The 20,976-nt window shown below is 41.5% G+C and overlaps 1 protein-coding gene across 1 annotated transcript; it reads right to left on the reverse strand.

Annotated features, from left to right (window-relative positions):
* Window positions 1–220: 220 nt before the first annotated feature.
* arel1 (apoptosis resistant E3 ubiquitin protein ligase 1) lies at window positions 221–20,840 on the reverse strand. The gene is made up of 23 exons (XM_080850312.1): window positions 20,813–20,840; window positions 20,300–20,355; window positions 19,806–20,111; window positions 19,035–19,203; window positions 17,254–17,474; window positions 13,240–13,311; window positions 12,911–13,137; window positions 12,069–12,306; window positions 11,456–11,625; window positions 10,906–11,086; window positions 6,881–7,122; window positions 6,683–6,760; window positions 6,096–6,237; window positions 5,751–5,872; window positions 5,579–5,654; window positions 5,369–5,478; window positions 5,010–5,189; window positions 4,759–4,884; window positions 4,400–4,529; window positions 4,251–4,309; window positions 4,000–4,089; window positions 3,695–3,870; window positions 221–2,739 (listed from the first exon to the last, which is right to left on the reverse strand). The coding sequence occupies exons 3-23, from the start codon at window positions 19,951–19,953 to the stop codon at window positions 2,637–2,639; spliced, it is 3,060 nt and encodes a 1,019-aa protein (XP_080706438.1). The 5' UTR covers window positions 19,954–20,111; window positions 20,300–20,355; window positions 20,813–20,840; the 3' UTR covers window positions 221–2,636.
* Window positions 20,841–20,976: the final 136 nt, after the last annotated feature.

Below are 20,976 nucleotides of genomic sequence, written 5' to 3' on the forward strand. Positions count from 1 at the left end.
TAATAATACGATATTTGAGATAAATAAATAATGTGGACACATTCTTGTCATGTAATCTGGGATCAAAGAGCCATTATGTAGTAATTCCCACAAAATAGTAACACCCTGAAAGGTCATGTCTCTGTTGTGTTTTTTTCATTTTTTTTTTTCATTTATTGAACAGGGGTATTGATGGCGCCATCATAGCTTATGACAGTGAAGAGAAAACCAACTCTAACCTTCATAAATTCAGTGATGACCTTGACCAATCTCCCATTTCAAATGTAAGAAAAAAACAAACAATTCAAATTTAAATAGCTCCTTTCAACCATCACAATATTTACAAGAGTTTAAAATGTCAAAACCTTGAGTCAAGAAACTCAAAACATTATACCACTCATAACACAAAATGATTAGGAGCCACTAATAAAGATGACATAAAAAAAAGTCAAAAGTGCAGGATTTCTACCTCTTCAATAATTTTGTATGTCATTACTGCAGCTGGTGACATTGAGGAAGGTCACTCTTTTCATATAAATCATGGGTCGGTGGACTATCTACTACCTCTTCCCTCCCATAAAATAAAATAAAAACAGGCAACTGCTTTAAACTGATGTTGCCATGGTGAAAACAGTCCAATAGGGTATACGCATAGAAGGCCTCTTGATTAACTGGCCTCTGCTACTGAATACTATTAGCAGGGGTCAATGTTGTAATGAATGTATGACTACTGACATCAATCCTGACATACAGCTCATGTGATATTATTCTAATAATGATACGAGAAATTTCAATTGGTGGAAATAGTTTTAAGTAACATAAAGTGGACAATCATTTAGGGTAATGCTTTCAGGACTCAAGGGTGAAAGGTCAAACTCATTCTCAAAGATTATGATCTCATAATCACATAATGGCCAAGTCCTTTGAGTTTAGACCACAAAAGAAATGTGGTTGGCCACACTGCTCTTAACTGTAAAGGTTCATATTCACCCAAGTGAACATTGAAATAAAAGCTTACCGTTACTGAAGCACTCCTACTGTGGAATGTGAATATAGTACCTTTGGGGTGATGCTAGTTCATGAAGTATATAGTACTAGACTTTCAATAACTAATTCATAAATAACCCACTTGCCCTTTTGAACTTCAGAATGAAATACAACACTATCTCAAATGGAGAAACACAAAAGACCATAAGCAAGTTAATAAAAGGACAAACAAAAGCATTCAGTAGGCTTTAGGCTGATAATGTCAACATGGATGAGGTATACATGAATTAAAAAACACAAGTATACTCCTAACTGACAGTTTGGTCACTCAAAGTTTCTGCCACACAAATAAATATGCCAAAAAGAGCAGAGCAAAATAAACAGTAATTCACAGAAGACCCTTTCAATCCTATGCAGTAATCTCTTACCTTTTGGAAAGTCCTGTACTATTCCAGTGGCCAGACACTACCGTCATTTTACCATACAGGCAGCTATTTGCGAGTGCCAGAGTCCTTGGTAGAGATGCATAGATGTTCAGCACAGACCTGGAGTTTTTCTTTTTTTTTTTTTTTTACACCTTCCCCACGCTCCTCCATTCAATTTTAGCTTTCCATCACAACTGACAAATGTGCACGACACAATACACATCTACAAAAGATGATCATCATAAACAAAAAACAGGACCATGTTCAAATAAGGCAGAACAATAAAACAAAACAGTAAATAAAAACATCAAATAATAATAATAATAATAAAAAAAAGATCATTTAGAACTGCATCCTCATGGATGACAGCAATAAAGGCTGTTTATATCTAGCCATCAACTCAACTGCTGTGATTCAGTCAGAACTCCATTTTCCATTTCAAAGTAAATATGGTTGAAGTGCAACACACCCATTAGAGCAAAAGAAAACAAATCAAGTTCATCCCTCATTGAGAGCAGAGCCACCAATTCCCAAAATCATCAAAGATATTGACATTATACATACAAATGTAATGGATTTACACAATACTATACATGCGCGCACAAACACCCACACGCACACACGCACACACACACACACACACACACACACACTCACACTCACACTCACACTCACACTCACACTCACACTCACACTCACACTCACACTCACACTCACACTCACACTCACACTCACACTCACACTCACACTCACACTCACACTCACACTCACACTCACACTCACACACACAACCTTACCTGATCAGTTAAGGCCAAAGTGCTATGGGTGTGTGGCCTGTCCACACCTTTTGAAGGCTGCTACTCTGTATTAAATGTCTCCAGCTTTAGAATGGCAAACGGTCATCACTACTCTAGCTAAGCAGCTTCTAAATTCCCCCTTACCCTCCAAGCATCTACAATAAAACTAGTTGGGTCACCGTTTTGGATTGTGTCATATTCAGTATAAAAAGGAAAAAAAAAACAGCATTATCCACGCACAGCATATATACACAAGCTCGTTGTTGGCTGGGCCACAAAGCTTCTGGAAACTTCAAGATGTAATGCAACCTCTTCTGACAGGTATATGTGGGCCCATTGGAATATAGAACCTGCAATGTCTATTCGTTAAGTGTGGAGTTTGTCCCCTCCTCCAACCCTTACTCTGTCACTCCCTGGTTAGTATGAGAGGTGGTGAGGTGAGGGTGGTTCAGAGCATGCCAAAGCCCTCACTCCCTTCACTGATGGCCAGCTTCAGCAGCTTGTGCAGCTCCTCGTACGAGTCGTAGGTCGGGAGGCACAGCTGGTTAAAACTGAGACAGACAAAAGAAAAGGTCAAAGGGTTGAAGAGCAGCTCACCGCCTAACTTTAGAGGACGCTTTTGATAAAACATGGGCAGCTAGAGAGAAAAAGTTTGATTTTATTCAGTGTAGAATATGCTGGTCTGCGTTGGTTTTATTCAATGTAGAATATGCTTGTCTGCGTTGGGTTTTATTCAGTGTAGAATATGCTGGTCTGCGTTGGGGTGCCTACTTATGGGGTATCCATATTTGTGTTTTCTTTAGTAATACATTTACTTTTTTAAGTCACATAAAAGACCTTGGACAGAAGCACTTGTGAGCTTTGCACACAGGGCCCCACCACTACCTCTTTGATGCACGCTGAACAAACATCAGCGTATAAAGAGATACATCCTATAGGGATTTGAAGAATATGCACTGGCAACTAAATTTTACGGTGCGTGTACATTCGTTCCAAACCATTTGGCTCAGTATGCAACTTCCCTGGTTCGCCATTGGTACGCCCTGTGACCTAAACAATGAATAATCTATTAATGTGTTACTACCCGTGCGCGTTTTACATGGAAAGTTTTGGCAGCGCACAATGTGTTGTCTATGATCTGTAGCATGTTAGTCTGCGCAGCCCGGTTAGCCAGTGCCGTGCCACATTCTGTATATCTTCTGCGTCCATCTTGTTTGGCATGTAGAGTTTGAGATCACACACGGCTCAACAAGGTTTTTGGAATACTATCAGTCTCCTACGCATGTTTATTTCATTTATTTGGGCAGTGTGCTGTGTGTGTGTGTGTGTGTGAGACAGAGAGACAGGTGTGTGCTGTGTGCTGTGTGCTGTGTGCTGTGTGCGTGTGTGACAGAGACAAGGACTCACCAGGTGTGTGCGGTGGGCAGTGTGCTGTGAGAGTGTGTGTGTGTGTGTGTGTGTGTGTGTGTGTGTGTGTGTGTGTGTAAAAGAGAGACAGAGACTCACCAGGTGTGTGCGGTGGGCAGTGTGCTGTGTGTGGGTGCTGCTATGATCTGGAAGGAGGGACAGAGAGTGTTGAACCCGCCCGGAGGCAGCTGAGAGGAGCCCGTGGTGAACTGCAGTAGCCTCGCCAACTCTTCCTGTGTGAAGGATGAAACCACTGCCCAGAACCACTTCATCACCTGAGCAAACACACACACACACACACACACACACACATACACACACACTCATCATTTTGTGTCCCAGTCCTGTTACATCTTGCTCTTACTTCAAGAGAGACTCATCAGAAGAGCAAGTGTGCTACCCACCTTCTCTCTGAAGTGCCATGAGCCTCCTACAATGACAGCATGGGCTTTGAAGTCCTGCACATTAATGTCACCTGTACCACACAACAACAGCTACACACACACACACACACACACACACACACACACACACACACACACACAATAAAATACAAAAATTAAAAAACAATTACAAACATTACTTACAATTTACAAGTCCTTGTATGTTGACACTATTCTGGAAGAATCAATATATCAATCAAAAGTAAACATACCTCCAACTCATTTTCATCAAATATGGCTAGAAGGTTCTCTGGGACCAATTCATTCAAACCTGTGAAGAACACGTTGTTTGAGTGTTGAGCAAAGACCAGTAGCAGCTTCACCCGTGAGCCTTCTTTAAAGCTGTGCCTCTAGCACTCACCCTTGAGAAAGTGCTCCACTTCCTCTCGCACCTGGCTGGCCAGGCGGTATTGGCCCAGCAGGTTCAGGTAATGGATCTTGTTCTCGTTGGTGACAGTAATCTGGGAACCTCCCGAGATCAGCTCCACCACCTGAGGAGCATTAGAATTAGGCCAGATACAGTAAGCCCAACATTTTAGAAATGAGAAAATGGCTTCTGGGTACACTACACAGACAGACACACTAAAGAGAGAGCTTTATATAAGTAACTCCCTCATAAGTACACCATTAGGCCCTCTGTGAGAGTCTCCATTAAAACACAGCTGGACATGTCAGTGGCTCTGTGCACTTTGAGATCGTGCCAGAGATGAGGGCTTATACCTTCTCCAGCTGGCCTGACTTGCTGTACTTCTCTTCAGCGAACAACAGGTCCATCTCACTCACGTCATTGTTTAGGATGAAACACACCTTAGTCTTGTAGAACTCTTGGTCATCTGTTTCGAAGTACTGCACAGGCAAACAGGAAAAAAGCAAAACACTTTGGTTACATCAGGGGTAGAAAGAGTAGACAACGGTGACACGGCTGCCATGCTTGAAATAATGATTGTGTATGTGTATAATGAGGCGGGCACCTTGTAGTTCATACGCAGGCCAATGATCTGTGCCAGGAAGGAGCGCGTGAAGCGGGCGCGCACCAGCTGCTTATAAGCACCGCCCAGCGCTGATTCATACAGGCATTTACCAACCACGCGTCCGGCAAACTCATACACCTTCAGGCGGAGGAGAGGGGGACGCTCTGCATTTGGGTGGACCTAACAAAGTCAGAATTAGGAGATGTTTCTTCATTTATTAGAATGTCATGTTTGGAATCTGATCATTCAGTAGAACTGACAGATTTGCCTTATTAAGTTGTCATTTTAAAGTCCCACTAAGAACTAGCTGTGTATGATAGAACTTTGGTAGTTACGGGGAAAAAAAAACTTTAACGAACCAGTCCCTGGTTGTTGTCACTGAAGCGTGTGAAAAGCTGATTGTTGGTGTCGAAAAGACTCTTACAGATCAGCTCAAACCACTCCCGACGAGGACCTCCCCAGTCAAGGGCTGTTAGAACACACACAAGCACACACAAGAACCCTCAGAACATGCTTAAGACAGAGACAGGGAGAAGGAGACTGTAAAGTAGATAGAGATGCAAACTAACCTTCCTCATCCTGGAAAACAACCTCAAAGTTCTTACTCCAGTCAGACACAGAGAAGTTCCTGGTGGCCTTCAGAGACTGCAGAGAAAAGGCACGACACTTACTTTTCCTGTTCTTTATTCTGTCAGTCATCTGTCACCATTCTGACTGAAAACCATGACGGGTCCAACTCACAGAATCAAGGATGGTTTGGCGAGATATCTTCAAGCAGGTCTTCGTGCGAGGCTTTTTGGAGTGCATGTTTCGGAGCTCTCGCTGGAAGAAGCTCACCTTGTCTTGAAAGGTCTCTGAGCCACCTATTGCACAAAAACAAAAACAATATATCTCAAGAATTTGAACATACACATTTTCAAAGGATGTCTGGCTTTCAGATACAACCTTTTTTTAATAAATAATAGCTTTGAATGGTAGGTCATCAGGTCGTCAAGTAACAAGCATGTTTGTATTCTTACTATTCTAACAAATGCATAGTTTACATTTTCTGTGCTGGATTTTCATCTCCTATCTACTCAGCCTCACCAATGTTCTTGTGCAGGAAGCGGATGAAGGTGGCTGCCATAATGTTCCTGTCTTTACAGCTGAGTTCCACAGGGGGCTGGATGCCATCGTCCACCACCAATGTCAAGTACTTGTGGATGGGGTCAGGGCCATGATAGGTGAACTAATTGGATTGACAATAAAACACAGCCAACACAACTCATAATACGAATCATAAAACAAGGCATCTTCTTGGCAGCAGAGCCCATTCTTAAACATATAAGCTGAATCCATTACGTTAACATACTGTATGTGGATTCAGGCCAGCAAAAATGACTGGTTTTGGCTTGGGGTAGTGACTTTTTTTAACACCTTTTCTTTTGGGTGGACAGTGAGCAGCTACATAAATAAAGTATACAAATGTAACTCTTAAATCCATGTCATGAACTGAACATTGACATTACTGTGAACATTCTTTGTATTTGTTTGTTGTAAGAACACTGAAGAAAAAACCTATAAAATCTCTGCTTCACTCTCTTATTTAGCCTCAAAAGCACTTCACCATTACAGATAAATTAGAATAACTTAGATGCCACTGCCAATGCGAACATTTAAAAGTACATAATCACCTTGGTTCCTGGGCACACTCGGAATGTGAAAAGGCGCCATGGGATTATCTTCAGGTAAAACTCTTTGACCGAGAGTTGCTGTAGGTGAAAAAGTTAACTGAAACCAAAATCCATATCTGTTCATGTATATATATATGTCTATTATGTGTGAGTATCTCTAACCTCTGTCTGGTAAGAGTGCAGATAAAAAGTGTGTACCTTTGGCGATATGTAGCAGTAAACCTTTTTTGGTTTTTTGAACTTCTCCAGTTGCCCCTCCATTGGAGAGTCATTTTCTTCTTCCTCCTCTCCCGTGGAGGGGCGCCTCTGGGGTGCCAGCAGAGAGGATGCTGGGAACTGGCAGTGGGTGCTATAATTTCCTGTGCCATACAGGTAGGCTTCAAAGTAGATGCTGATGCCTGGTGTGGACACATTCTTCTCCACACAATTCTTCTCGTTTTCTGTGTGTGTGCACCAAAGTTTATGTGAATGGGAAACAGAGAGAGAGAGAGAGAGAGAGAGGGGGGGGGGGTTAAAGGTGTATTATGGAAGTCTAGCTAGCTGTCAGCTAGCAAGCTAAATTACTCCACATTCCAAGCAAATTGGGGGCAGCATATCACAATGTTTGTCCATCTGTTGCAGAATAAAAAAGTATGGATATCTAAGTACCCATTACTGTCTCCATCAATTTTCTTGATTTACATTTATATGTTATATTAACTTAGCCGAGGTAAAGAGACCCCAGTATGTCTTCATTTGAACATTCAAGCTAGCTGATTATTCAATCAGTTAGCAATTCATGTTAACCAATGGGCTTGCTACTAGAGTCAAGTTCACTTGCTGTTTTCGTTACAGCGACTCACTATCACCTCTTGAGATACAAAGTGGTATTACGAGAGAGGCTGGCTAGAACCGCTAGGTTACGTATGTAACCATGGTTCTATGAGTTTCGGATGACCGCCAGAGGCGGTGCTTTAAGCACTGGATGTCATTCACGTTTACGTGTAGTTTGAGTATTTGTATCAACAAAATCACCTGTGACCTGGGTGACGTATGCCTTCGCCCCTGTACTAAAGGCATGCTCCCCCAGGTCACGACCCTTGACAATCTTCTCGCGTATATTCCGAGTGACTGCCAAGCTCTGGCGGTCTTCCGAAACTCATAGAACCATGGTTACATACGTAACCTAGCGTTCTATTTCGTTTCTACTGACCGCCAGAGGCGGTGCTTTAAGCACTGGATGACTAATACCAACCAAGTCACGAGGAAATCTTACCTTACTCCCGCTGTAAGGAAGTAGGAAGAACACCTGCTGCCACTGGGTTATGAGGGACCACATTAACCCTAAAAAACCTCACAAATGTGCAGGTTGATGCCCATAACGCAGCTGTTCAGATATCTGAAGGGGGACACCTCTTAGGGTCGCCCGCGTTGTACATACACTCCTAGTTGAGTGACCTTGGACCTGAGGGACCGGGAGACTACTGCTCCTATAGGCACAAATAATAGCGTCCACAATCCAACGTGATAGCCGTTGTTTGGATAAGCTGTGCCCTCTCCTCTGTCCGACATGACAGAGAAACAGTGAATCAGACTGGCGGAATTCCAGTCATATCAATATAAGCCCTAAGTGCTCTCACTGGGCACAACAGGTAGGGCTCTGTCCCTGCTCGTCATCCTGAGCTGGGGCTCAAGGCAGCCAGCCTGAGCGGCTGGTTTCAGTAGGATGATAATTCGCCTTTGGAAGAAAGGCCGGATTCACCCACAAAGTTATCCCTGGGCCTCCGGGGTTCCAATATAGACATTCTTGGCTTGGCTTTCGTTTAGCCGATGCCATGGCCAAGAGAAAAGCGGTCTTCATAGACCGTTATTTCAATCCCACCCTCTCTAGAGGTTCAAATGGGGACTGCCAGAGTGCCCTTAGGACTATAGGCAAGTCCCAAGAGGGCACTGAGCTTCACCGAAGCGGCCTTAGTTGTTGAGAACCCATAAGGAAGCGGGTCGCTAGCATATGGGACCCAACTGTCACACCATCTGCCCTACTGTGTATGGCTGAGACGGTGGCTGCATATACTTTCATGGTGAAGGCTACAAGGCTGCCGGGGTAGCACATCCACAGCCGTGTTCTGAATGCCTGTTTAATGCATTGCCCCCAGGCTCAGAAAGAGTAGATAGGCCCACAGCCACAGCTAAACACAGTAAACCCAGTCCTGTTTAAGAGCGAACACACTCGTACCCAGTTAACAAGTTAGATGGATTAAAAAACTGAAATTGCGGACATAGCCCGTCAGTCCCCAATCAGTAGGTAAAAGTAGCCTGCTTCTAGCCTTTAACACCACGCCGACAGAAGTTAAAGTCCTGTACTGTTTAAGAGCGAACACACTCGTTTTTAACACAATAGTTACCAATTAACAGTTCCTCAAACATACCTGCTTTATAACTGAAATTGCGGGCAAAGACCGTCAGTCACTAATCAGTAGGTAAACGCAACCTGCCTATAGCGTTTAACATAAGCCAACAGGAGTAAAAACCCTGTCCTGTTTAAGAGCGAACACACTCGTTCCCAGTTAACAAGTTAGATGGATTAAAAAACTGAAATTGCGGGCATAGCCCGTCAGTCACCAATCAGTAGGTAAACGTATACTGCTTATAGCGTTTAACACCAAGCCGACAGGAGTAAACCTCCTGTACTGTTCAAGAGCGGACACACTCGCTTTTAACACAATAGTTAGGCTACCAATTAGCAGTTCCCCATGCCTGGTTTAGAACTGAACTTGCGTGCATAGCCCGTCAGTCACCCATCAGTAGGTAAACGTAGCCTCCTTATAACGTTTAACACCAAGCCGACAGGAGCAGAAATCCTGTAGGCTACTGTTTAAGAGCGGACACACTCGCTTTTAACCCCATAGCCTAGTGAACAGTTCCGCAAACATACCTGCTTTTAGAACTGACATTTCGGGGCGTAGAACGTAGCTTTAACAGTTACCCAAACAGTAGGTAGCGACAGGAGTAAATCCTGTCCATTTACTTAATTGAATGCTTATGGCGAGAACGCCGCTTGATTCTTCATCACAACAACGGTACAAAACCAAACTATGCGAGGGCTCCAGCTCGCTTAACAAGTAGTTTTAATTATCAGCTTTAAGGGGAGAAACACCTGTAGCCTGCTGAACGCGTGACACAAAGCCGACAGGGAAAAGTAGGCTGCTGTTCGTTTTACTTAGTTGAATGCTTAAGGCGAGAACACCGCTTGCATCTTCATAACAACAACAGTACAAAAACGAACTATACAAGGGTTTCCATCTCGCTTAACGAGTGGTTTTAATTATCAGTCGTGAGGCGAGAACACCTATGCTAACTGCCGTATCTCATCGTGACAGACAATAGTAGGGAACTATTATGCGAGGAACCCACTCATGCCACAAGTGGGTTTAATTATCAGTTGTAAGGCAAGAAACACCTAAAGCCTGTTGCAGTATTCAGCGTGAGCACGATAAACGGCATAATATATTAGCGTAACTCGCTTAACAAGTGGGTTCAACTATCGGTTCGTCCGATAGGCCACTGTCTCAAACCATTACTCGAGCGTGACTACCACACACGGTAAAACAATAGAAGAGGCAACTCACCTTTTTCTTCTTTTTCCGGATTATCCGTTTTCCCGGATTATCCGCAAGTGGGTTTAACTACCAGTTTTAAGGCTAGAAACACCTGCCTACTGTAGCCCACTGCAATGTTGATTTTTGATGCTAATCGCAGTCTTAAGAGGGCGAGAATTCGCAGCTCCACCCGAAGGTTGCAAGACTCCCAAAGATTAGCATGTGATTACACTCACCTGTGGAGTGAACATACTCACCAACTCACCTTCCGCTAGAAGAATTAAGGGTCGTGACCTGGGGGAGCATGCCTTTAGTACAGGGGCGAAGGCATACGTCACCCAGGTCACAGGTGATTTTGTTGATACAAATACTCGAACTACACGTAAACGTGAATGACATCCAGTGCTTAAAGCACCGCCTCTGGCGGTCAGTAGAAACGAAATAGAACTAGCTGGTCAGCCTGCTAACTTAAGTAGATATTTCAGCTAATTACATACAATTGAATGAATGAATAACTCAGGAACACAAGAAGACTAAGAAACTGTCATGATCACAAGACTTACATACAGAGACTACAATAAGGTTCAGACACCCTGAAACTCTGTTGTTGCCGCACACAAACAAGCCCCCTAAACTCAAACTCACCACTGAGCACAATGATATCAAACTCCCCGTTGCTGAGGGGCTGGTCCTTGTAGGAGATGCATGCTCGGAAACAGCCCATCTTCCTTAGGGTGAGACGTAGGAGGACCTGGCAGAGTTGCTTATTGGACGAAACTGACTTACTGTAGTACTCCTCATCACTGATCTCATCCATTGTTCCCAACTACACACAGTCGAAAGAGGAGTAGAGAGAGAGACAGGTTAGCAAAAAAGGAGGATGTGATCAGCTTGCAACATCAGTGAACAAAAAGGTCAATATCCACACAAAACAACACATAAATTGAGAAAATATGTATTGCGTGGGCCTCCCTGTCTTTTCCTGTCTGGATCTGGGGACAGTAACAACATACAGTTCTGGGTGTGGGTGTGCATATGTGTGTGCACAGTAAATCAAAATGTGAGCATGTTTATACTTAATGGCTTGGGTGAATGGGTTCAGTTCTACAAGAGTTAGCCGATACTTATTTGTGCCGGCCTACCACAAATATATGCTTCTGTGTACATGTGTGACTGTTTGTAGTATTTGTCTTACTGAGTGCATGTGGACACTATAGTTGACTTCATCGACAAGAGATGTAGAGTTGCTGGTGGGGTTGCCATATTCATCCCGAGGCTCGATTTGTAGATTGTGCTGTTGGCCATATGTTAGCACCAGTGTAGAGAAGTGGTACGCAATCTTTGTTTTGGATGGAACCACATTTCCTGAGAAACACACACAGACCATCAATGACATGCCAAACAATGGTGCAATTTCTTACATGCAACACAGTTGTTCCTGAAGCAATGGTACAATTCTGAGAAAGAAAATAGAAATAAAAATAAAGGAGAAATTACTTTGAAAAATGGTCACTGCCTTTAAACTTCTAGTTGACCAGCTTGTCAGTCACTCCCATGTGTATAATAAATGACACACTCAGATGTTTATTAATTATTACTTTTTTTGTAACCCTGTGATCCACACCCTTTTCACTGCTATTAAGCCAGGGACACACCAGACAGACTGTAGATTTTAGAACTCTGTAAGCTCTGCATTGCAATGCAATATATTGTCTACTGTCAACATCTCCATTCACTTGCTTATAAATAAATGAATACTTTGCACATTGAGAAATGTTTTAAGAAATGGTTTTAAGAAATGATCTCACCTGGTTGGAAGATCTTGCCGTAGGGGCTATATGCCACATTGAGGCCACCCAGCTTAACAGCAATCTCATAGCGGCCTGCCTTGCGCACAGTGAAAGCCACCTTCACAACGTTGGCCTCAGGCTCCTGCAACACCTCCTGGGTGACGGGGACATCAAGCGCCAACTCCAGGTGGGTGATGTTCACCCGTAGGCCCACTGGCCGGTGAGCAGGGAATGGCTGTCCATTTTTATAAAATAGCTGTAGGGGTGCATGGGAACCAAACAGCCATGAAATAAACAGTACAGCAGTCAGAACCAGTGCATGAACCACTGAGGATCCAAGCAGCTTTATTTAAATTTGTCTGACAGAGTTAACAAACCCTTGCATATGCATATAGATAATAGACCTCCAGTACAAACTCTTTCAGAGCTGTTGTGAGATGCAATGTCCCATCCCAAATCTTGGATAAAATAGACTACCTTCACTGGAAATAACAGTCTCTTCATCATACTGGAAATACTGAAAACAGTGACTTTATGAAACAGTTCAAAATAGCCCTCTAAAGTCTGGGCAGTCCTGAACCATGGCAACCTTAACTATCCATCCTTGTCACAACCAAAATACACAAAACATCAGTGTGGCTTCCGAATATTTCAAGCATGTGAAGGTAAGGAATTAAGGTTGAAATTACTCTATTTGCCTACTAGGGCTTGCTAACTTGCTAAAATCATTAAATTGAGATAACTTTTTTTCAGCAGCGCTCCAAGAGAATGTACTCACATTTATAATCCCAAAAAACAATGTTTAGGTGTTCTACTTGTACTTGAAGTATGATAGACAAAATGCTACTGAGAACTCCCACCTGCACACGGAAGGTCATGGTCTGCCCTACTTCCTGTGGCTCCTTCCAATCCCAAGACACCTTGCAAGAGCGCGGATCCAGGTAGTTTCCCCGTACATAATCGTAGATGCTACGATCACCACGGCGCCCAGGGTCCTCATTCTGGAGAAAGCTGACCACCCGTGCAGCAAGCTCGCACAGGAATTTTATGGTGAAGACAAATGCGATGATGGACACAGTTATTCCACCTACGAATAAGAGAGAAAATGGTTCAATCATGATAAAAAACGATAAGAGAGTGATATGATACAACAATCCTTCTACGTACAGTACACAGCTTATAGACTCACCAATCACGTAAAACATGAGGTCTCGAATAACAAAGCACAGTGCCACAGTACAGCCAAATATCACAGCTCCTGCTGCAGAAAAAACAACAAATATATATATATATATATGAGAGACACATATCATAAGGTCCTTTTTAAGCCTTTAATGAATGCACGGTAAGTGTGCACAGCAATTTCCTTGTCTGTCTCGTTGTTTTTGAGATAATGACAATAAAGTACTTTGAACTTTACTCCTTTAATATCTATCAAACATCTACAGAGTTTCCAGAAAATTGGTATGAAAGTGGTATCTCTTACATTTCTCAATATTTGTTTTTGTGTAACTCAGGCTTTAATTTAGTCTCATTTAGTTTGGGCCAGGAAGACAACTGTTTCGCTCCTATATAGTATAGAACACAGAACTGCGCATTATTAAATACAGAAGACAGACATTATGAAATAAATGACACACATTTTAAAAATTCAAATTATTATTATGAAATGCTTGATATTGACCTTTAAAAATAAGAAGTTTTTTCCCACAATAACAGTTTATTCTTGACATTTTTCCTCTCTCGACTTTTTCACTTCATAATGCCACTTTTCATCCCAATGATTTTGGCTGTCAATCAGTCCCAGTGGGATTAAACTTCACTGTGATTTGCTGATCCTTTCGAGTAGCTTTCGTAACATTTGTGCTACTTGTTGTGAGTCAAGTGTTGGATTGAAGCTGGATAAGCCAATGTTTAGCAAGTTATGAGAGGATGCTCAAGTCTTTTCAAAATATGGAGGACATCGCAAAACCTCAGAGATTGATACACATTGGCAGCAGTTGTTGGCTTGTGTGTCAACTGGCAGCAATGATCAAAATGCCATTATCAGTGAGATATGTTCAAAACAGTAACCTGGTCCAGCATCTGGAGTAGACAATTGTGTATAAAACTTATACAAATATGCCTTCTCTCATCTTAGTAGGCTACGGAATGTTTCAAACAAAGCCATTGCTAAAAAAACAACAACAAAAAAACTGCTTATGAAGGCGATCAATAACAGTAAATCAAGAACAGTAAGAGTAGATCTACAAAACATTTCTAAGCCAAATATGGAAAATAATATTTTAATTTGAGTAATACACACGAAAAGATGTTAGATTCCTTGTGCAGCTGGATGGGGACCTCCCAGAGCAGCCAATCCTCTCAATGTCACATGCTAGTACTCATAGCAGGCAACCTAGCCTAACCAATATAACAACTACATAACCATAGATTAATTCACAATCAGCCACAATCCCTGGCTCGCTTTTTTTTTCAGCAGCCTCAGACAATTCCTTTAAAACTCCTGGTGACCGACCTTAAAAACCAACATCCAACAGAAGTGTATACAACCATACCTACTGTTCTTGTGTATGCCTGAGTGTGTGCCAACCTTGTTGCTTCACTTCCTCACCAGTTCCGCATAATTTAGCTTCTTCCTTTCAAATGCAGAATATCACAACATGTCTGTTCTCATAGCAGTCACAACAATAATTGTGGAATTTTAAGTTGTCTGCCTGTTTGTATGTGCCTGGTGTCCACTTTTCTGCCTCTGTCGCACAAAATAAATCTTACTATCACTGCAATTAGCCTCAACTCCTTTATTCTCAAACGCACAAATGATTTTAAAACCTGACTGTGTCTCCACATGAAGACCCTGGGTCAGGTTAGTTTTACAACCAAACTAAATATGTCTTAATGAGTCAACACTCAAACACAACTTACAGCTTCTGTCTTCACCCACTCACTGACTTAGGTTCTGCGGAGTTAGGCGGATATCATAAATGGCTCCAATAATGAATTAATGAGTTTAGCGTCCATAACCCAAAGTTCTCTCCAGCTGATCTTGCTCGTCTAGACACCATGCCAGTTCACCCATTGCCCTTGCTTTGCTTGAGAAGCTACGGTGTTCGTCTAGTTTCCTCTTCCTGCTTGCGAACAACCTAGATACCATCTGCCTCTTCTTCAGCAATGTAGCCTTGCCCCATGCCTCGATGGGCATTGTGCATGTTGAACCACTTATTCTGGTTCTTCCACTTCTTTATTGATTTTACAGTTTTACATTGTTCTTGAGTACTGCATACCTATTAGGGGTGGGAATCTCTTGGCACCTCACAGAGGTCAACGATTCGATTTTAAATCGATTTTGTAATAAAACCCCCCCCCCCCTTTTTTTTTTTTTTTTTTTAACACATCCATTTCATGTTGAAATGTAAGCTGCATCGACTATTGCATTGCTCATAGAAAGTCAAAATTGTGACCATTAAAAGCTTTTTCTCTAATAAAGCAAATAGAGAAGGTAATTCATGTTGATTTTCTTTAATTATCAAACACAAAGTATGAAGTGATTTTAGACTCTGAGTTGCATACTCAAATGATTCAATAGTCGAAATGCATCGATAATCGTTTTATCGGTTTCGAATTGATAATCGAAAATCAATCGATAATTGCATTTCAACATAAAATGGATGTGTAAAAAAAACGATTATCAATTCTAAACCGATAAAAACGATTATCAATCCACTTCTACTTTTAAAACATTCGAGTTTGCTACACTTCCTAGTTTGTGTTTGATAATTAAAGAAAATCAACAGATGAATTACCTTCTCTATCTTTTATTAGAGAAAAAGCTTTTCCTTGTCACAATTTTGACTTTCTATGAACAATCCAATAATCGATGCAGCTTGCATTTCAACATAAAATGGATGTGTAAAAAAATCGAGAGATAATCGTTTTAGAGAGAATCGAGAAAAATCGAATAATCGATTTTTTCCCCCCACTACACCCCTAATACCTATACTCTAGTCTTAGCTCATTTGAACTCCTCCACTAAGCTGGTCATTAGAAACTCCTAAATTAATTTTCCATAGAAAGCTAGAATAATTAGAGAACGTAGCACCCTATGCCATTTGCCTTATTCATGACTCTCTTGAATTTTTCCACCTCTGAAATAGAACCTTCATACACAGCCATAGGCCCCCTTACACATGACAAAAGCCTGCAAGCAAGCACCGCAAATAGTTTACCAGGCAATACGATTTTATTAACAGTACTGGTGCCAATCTGCAGCCTTTAACTACCAACAAGCCATCTAGAAGCCCTTTTAAATACATCCATTGCCATAATGAAAGCCATTGGTGAAATGGTACATCCAGCCATGATACCAATCTCCAAAAAATACCATACGGAGCACTCTGCCTTCTAGCCTTATTGCCTGAATTTGATGTCAAATCATGCCACTATGTTTCAACCATCCAGAAAAACCTAGGATTCCCGCTTTCTGCATGGAAATGTTTATCAACCTAGGAGATAGGAGACCCTTTCCCTTGCTTGAGAGGTTGGAATTGGCCTATGCTAATGACGTTCTACTCCTTTGGAATGAAAATACCACCTGCCTGATTCCTCATCTTCAGAATTGTTCCTTTCTTTCATGCAATCAATATAAGAATATAATGATGTTGTAATACTGTACTGGTTTTAGTCTAAACGCATATTTCATTATTTTTGTAAATAATTGAATTATCACGCTTCATACCGTAGAGTAGACCTATGCATTTGGATGATATTTGATTATTTTAAATTTATAATGAAGGTTGTTCAGTTCAATCCAGTTCAAGTGGTGTACATTACAAGCATTACTGTTCATATTCCTCTACTGAACTGCAGTAACGTTAACATATCAAGATACTTCCCCCAACTGAAGGATATTTTTTTATTTAATTTTACTGCGAAACGTTTCTATTTCCAGTGCAAAACAGAATCTTTCCATTTAAATCTTCCTCATTGTTTAATGTCCTCCAGGTAAAAGTGCCAAGGTGGTTCAGACAGTTCAGAAAACATTGTTTAGTTAAAAATAAAAAAGAGAAGATTGAATGTACACTATGAGGACGTGGAAATATATTTCATAATGAATTACATGCCAATATTAAATCAATTTGATGCTTTGGAGGCACCACAATTGCATAGCCAATGAATATTAGGTAGCTGAAAACAGCACACGAACCAAAGGACCACTTCTCGTTGAGGCGCCTTTCAGCGAGGCTGCTGACCAGCTGGATCTCGTAATCCTGGTCACGGTGATTTCTACTAGCCTGGAGGACCTTCACTCCAGTTGACAGCTTGATGTAGTCCTCGTAATAGTAGCCCCACGCGGCCAAAGACAGCTGCAGCTGGCTGTCGAACTGGGCCAGATCATCCAAATTGGTGCAACCTAGTGTTTTCAGCCTAAACATACAAAAAGAGGATTCAACGGCCAAAGAGCACCATCGCAAAACACCTATGATTGATTCACCATTAGTTTATTAATGTCAAAACACAGTACCTCACTAAAAGATGATACAAAACAGAGAGTACAGTTGCATGATTTGATCGACACAAGCTAAACATAGATGCATCCATGTTTACTCTCTGGAGTAACTGTAATGGACTATGAAAATATTAGTTTTATTAGGGTGATTTGCCTGCCAAACCTTAGTTTTAAAACAGGACATTGTCTTTCTCTGGATGGCTGTACTGGAAAGCCCTCTTTCAAAGACAACATATTACTTCCACTAAAAACACAACTTGGCCCCCGCAAAAAGAGCTCATAGCTGGCTTTGAATGCAAGTACCTGCAAATGGCTCATTCTTTAAGTAGAGCGCACTGTTACAAAGAGGGGGCTTTAACTGCAATGGAAACTGCTTTGACTTAAATAAAGACTAAGGTGACTAAAATATCAACTGTGTGGTGTGTCTGGACACTTTCATTCAACAAAACACAGAGAAAACAGTGTAAAATAATGTAAAAGGAAATGGTGGTGCAGGTGTTTAATGTCTTTTAAATAAACATTTTCCTTTGAAGGCTTAATACTTAATACTAATACAGTTGTACTGCAGTTAAGGTGATATGGCATGTTAGAGAAAGTAAGTGGTGGCTAAGCTAAATAAAGCTCTGCATCAACTGCCAATGCAGCCCCCCCCCCCCCCCCCCCCCCCGACGTTTCCCTAGAGCCATCAGTACAGACTAATAAGAGACTGTAAAAGCCCCTGTCTAAATGGAAAACAATGATAACCTTCATCTGAAAATGACCCCTGAAAAGCATACCGTTAATTAACAGATGAGTAAAGTTTCAAGATATGTGTGTCTAATGGGATACAGCACCAACGTGAAGTTTAATTTGAGTCTCAATGCAAAACAGCTTATTTCCCTGGAAGCTTACACTCAGTTTCAGGCATTAGTTTGGGAAATAGTGACTACGTTTGGTTTCATTTTGCTTGTAATGTACAAAACATCCCTGGATACAGTGGGGAATTTTCAATATATTGGAAGAGCAACACATAAAGTGAAGTCTGAAATGAAAAATTCTCATAAAGATACAGTAATTGCATCACAGCTAAACATCTTTAAAAGGCACCTCCAGGTACAGACAGCTGAAGGTGTACATTGTTTTGTAGGCCAACGTTTGACCAAACTAATCTGGCGATACCTTACATATATTTGTCATGGCTATGGCTAGATCTTGTCTAATGCCTATCCCTAAGCTATTTACAGAGCAAAAATTCTTAGATCCAGCATTCCATGGAGGACAACATAATGTTGAAATGTTATAGGGGGCACTAACACGCATTTACCAGGAACCTAAGTCCATTTTTATTTGGCAGACCTACTAATAGATAACAGACCTACTCCTTCTAGTCAACTTGACAAAGTGACAGACAGCAAAAAGAAGAATCAGCTTGACAAACGTGTTCATGTATTGCATCTATAATCTGGCGAGGCCCATGGCTTATAAAGGACTTTACTCACGTGTGGTAGTAGTGCTCCAGACTCTGGGAGCTGAGCCACTCCTGGAAAGCAAAGTCTCTGAGGAGCTGGGTGTGGGCTTCAGATATGTCCCACCAGTGGCGCTGTTCTTGCACAACCTCCTCCAGCCGTGTTAGCACACTCAGACTCAGCTCCTCCAGTGTCTGCACATCTGCACACACATGCATGCACAGACACGTATGCAAATAGAAACAAACACAAGTCAAGTCAAATGCATTTGTGTAAATGTATTATTTGTTATTATATTGAATTTCTTTACTATTATATCGAATTGTTTACAAACATTAAACAAGGGAACATATCAAACTCTAGAAAAGTGTGTAGACAAATACACCGTCCTCACAACGGGTGATGATGCAAAGACTTTTATACAGACACACACTTATCACCATGGTGAGTCTCTTACTGCACCATGTAGATGACAACTAAGCATAAACTAGTGTCATTGCCTAGAAACAGAAAAAAAGGTCTCAGGTTTCGACCTCCATTGAGGTCTTTTTTTTTATCTGGAAGACCAATTTTGAAAAAGAATGGACAACACTGAATGGAGATGGGAAACATCCACACAGAAATAAATTCTTGTGTAAGGGAAAAAACGGACTCATAGCGCAGAGGATCATAAGCATATTTGCATTCACACTTAGCTTCGTGTCTGTCACACACATACAATGCCCAACAAACCATTTGGCTACTATACGCATACACAGCACTACCACCACTAGAGTAATGTTCAAGCCATTTCCACAATCTTACCCTCAAATAAGTGCTTGTACTCAGACAAGCGGTGTTTTTGGAGCCATTCTTCAATCTGAGTTCCTTTGGCTTTCTTCCAGCGCACTTCCCAGAAGAACACCCAGGACACAGAGCAGAAGATGAAGGTCAGCACAAAGCGTCGGTCCATCAGACCATCTTCAGCCTGAACTTTAACCTCCAGTCTTCACAGCCCACACACCTCTCCACTTATTCAACTTCTTAAAGCAGATTGGCGAAGACGTGATCAATACAATTCCCAGCTGGTTTTCTTGTTCATGGTTCCTATGTTCACGTGTTTGGTAGAATCTTAGAATAAAGCAAACAACGACAAAATGTAACTGTGAAAATGTACTGACAGTGTGGAATTACAATAAAGCACTAGTGACGAGGACGTAGTGTCGAAGGCTAAATTTGATAGACCTTTAGTGAAAACGACAAGCACCACAATGGCTGACATCTCTCTGTCATTGCTGTCAATAATGGCAAATAATTACCTTGATTCCGAGACAGAAGAAGAACCTCATACGCACATTGGCTGTGAATGACAAACCTAACAATAACGGTTAACGTTATTCAACATTCAGACTGACATTTAACAGACATTTTCCTGAAGTCATCTTACGTTGACCAACATTAGCATTAGGACAACAAAAATTAGCCCCGGTTAATCGAAAGCTAGCATTAACTGACACAGTAATCAAACATTTATTTATATTACATAAACAACAATGACATCCCCTAAACTAGCCCACAATGTATGTATTCTTGTGAGCAGACTGAGTAAACCATCGTTAACACAGGCTATCAATGTCAACGCTGTTATCATTGGCTAAGACGCTAACATTGACTGGATTTTAGGGTTAAGTTAACGTTAGCTGAATATGGAGTCGGCCAGTTTACACTTCTCCAATGTTACGTTGCAGTGTCACGTGTTTATCAAATAGAAAACGGTGCATTTTAATTCGAGAAAGATAATCTAACCACGACAGTATTTACCAGTTACTTACTTTGTGAAATTGTTTTTGACAATCGAAGGATGCTCAAAGCACGTCAGATAACGTTTTCTTCTACACTTCCGGCAGAGTGAACCCTCTGATTCGTATTGCTGCCACCCACAGTTCAAGATGTGCGAACGTTCGTTATGCCCATTTTACCAAACATTTGGGTCTTG

The sequence above is a fragment of the Sprattus sprattus genome (genome assembly GCF_963457725.1).
Source record: "Sprattus sprattus genome assembly, chromosome: 13".
Classification (NCBI taxonomy): domain Eukaryota; kingdom Metazoa; phylum Chordata; class Actinopteri; order Clupeiformes; family Clupeidae; genus Sprattus; species Sprattus sprattus.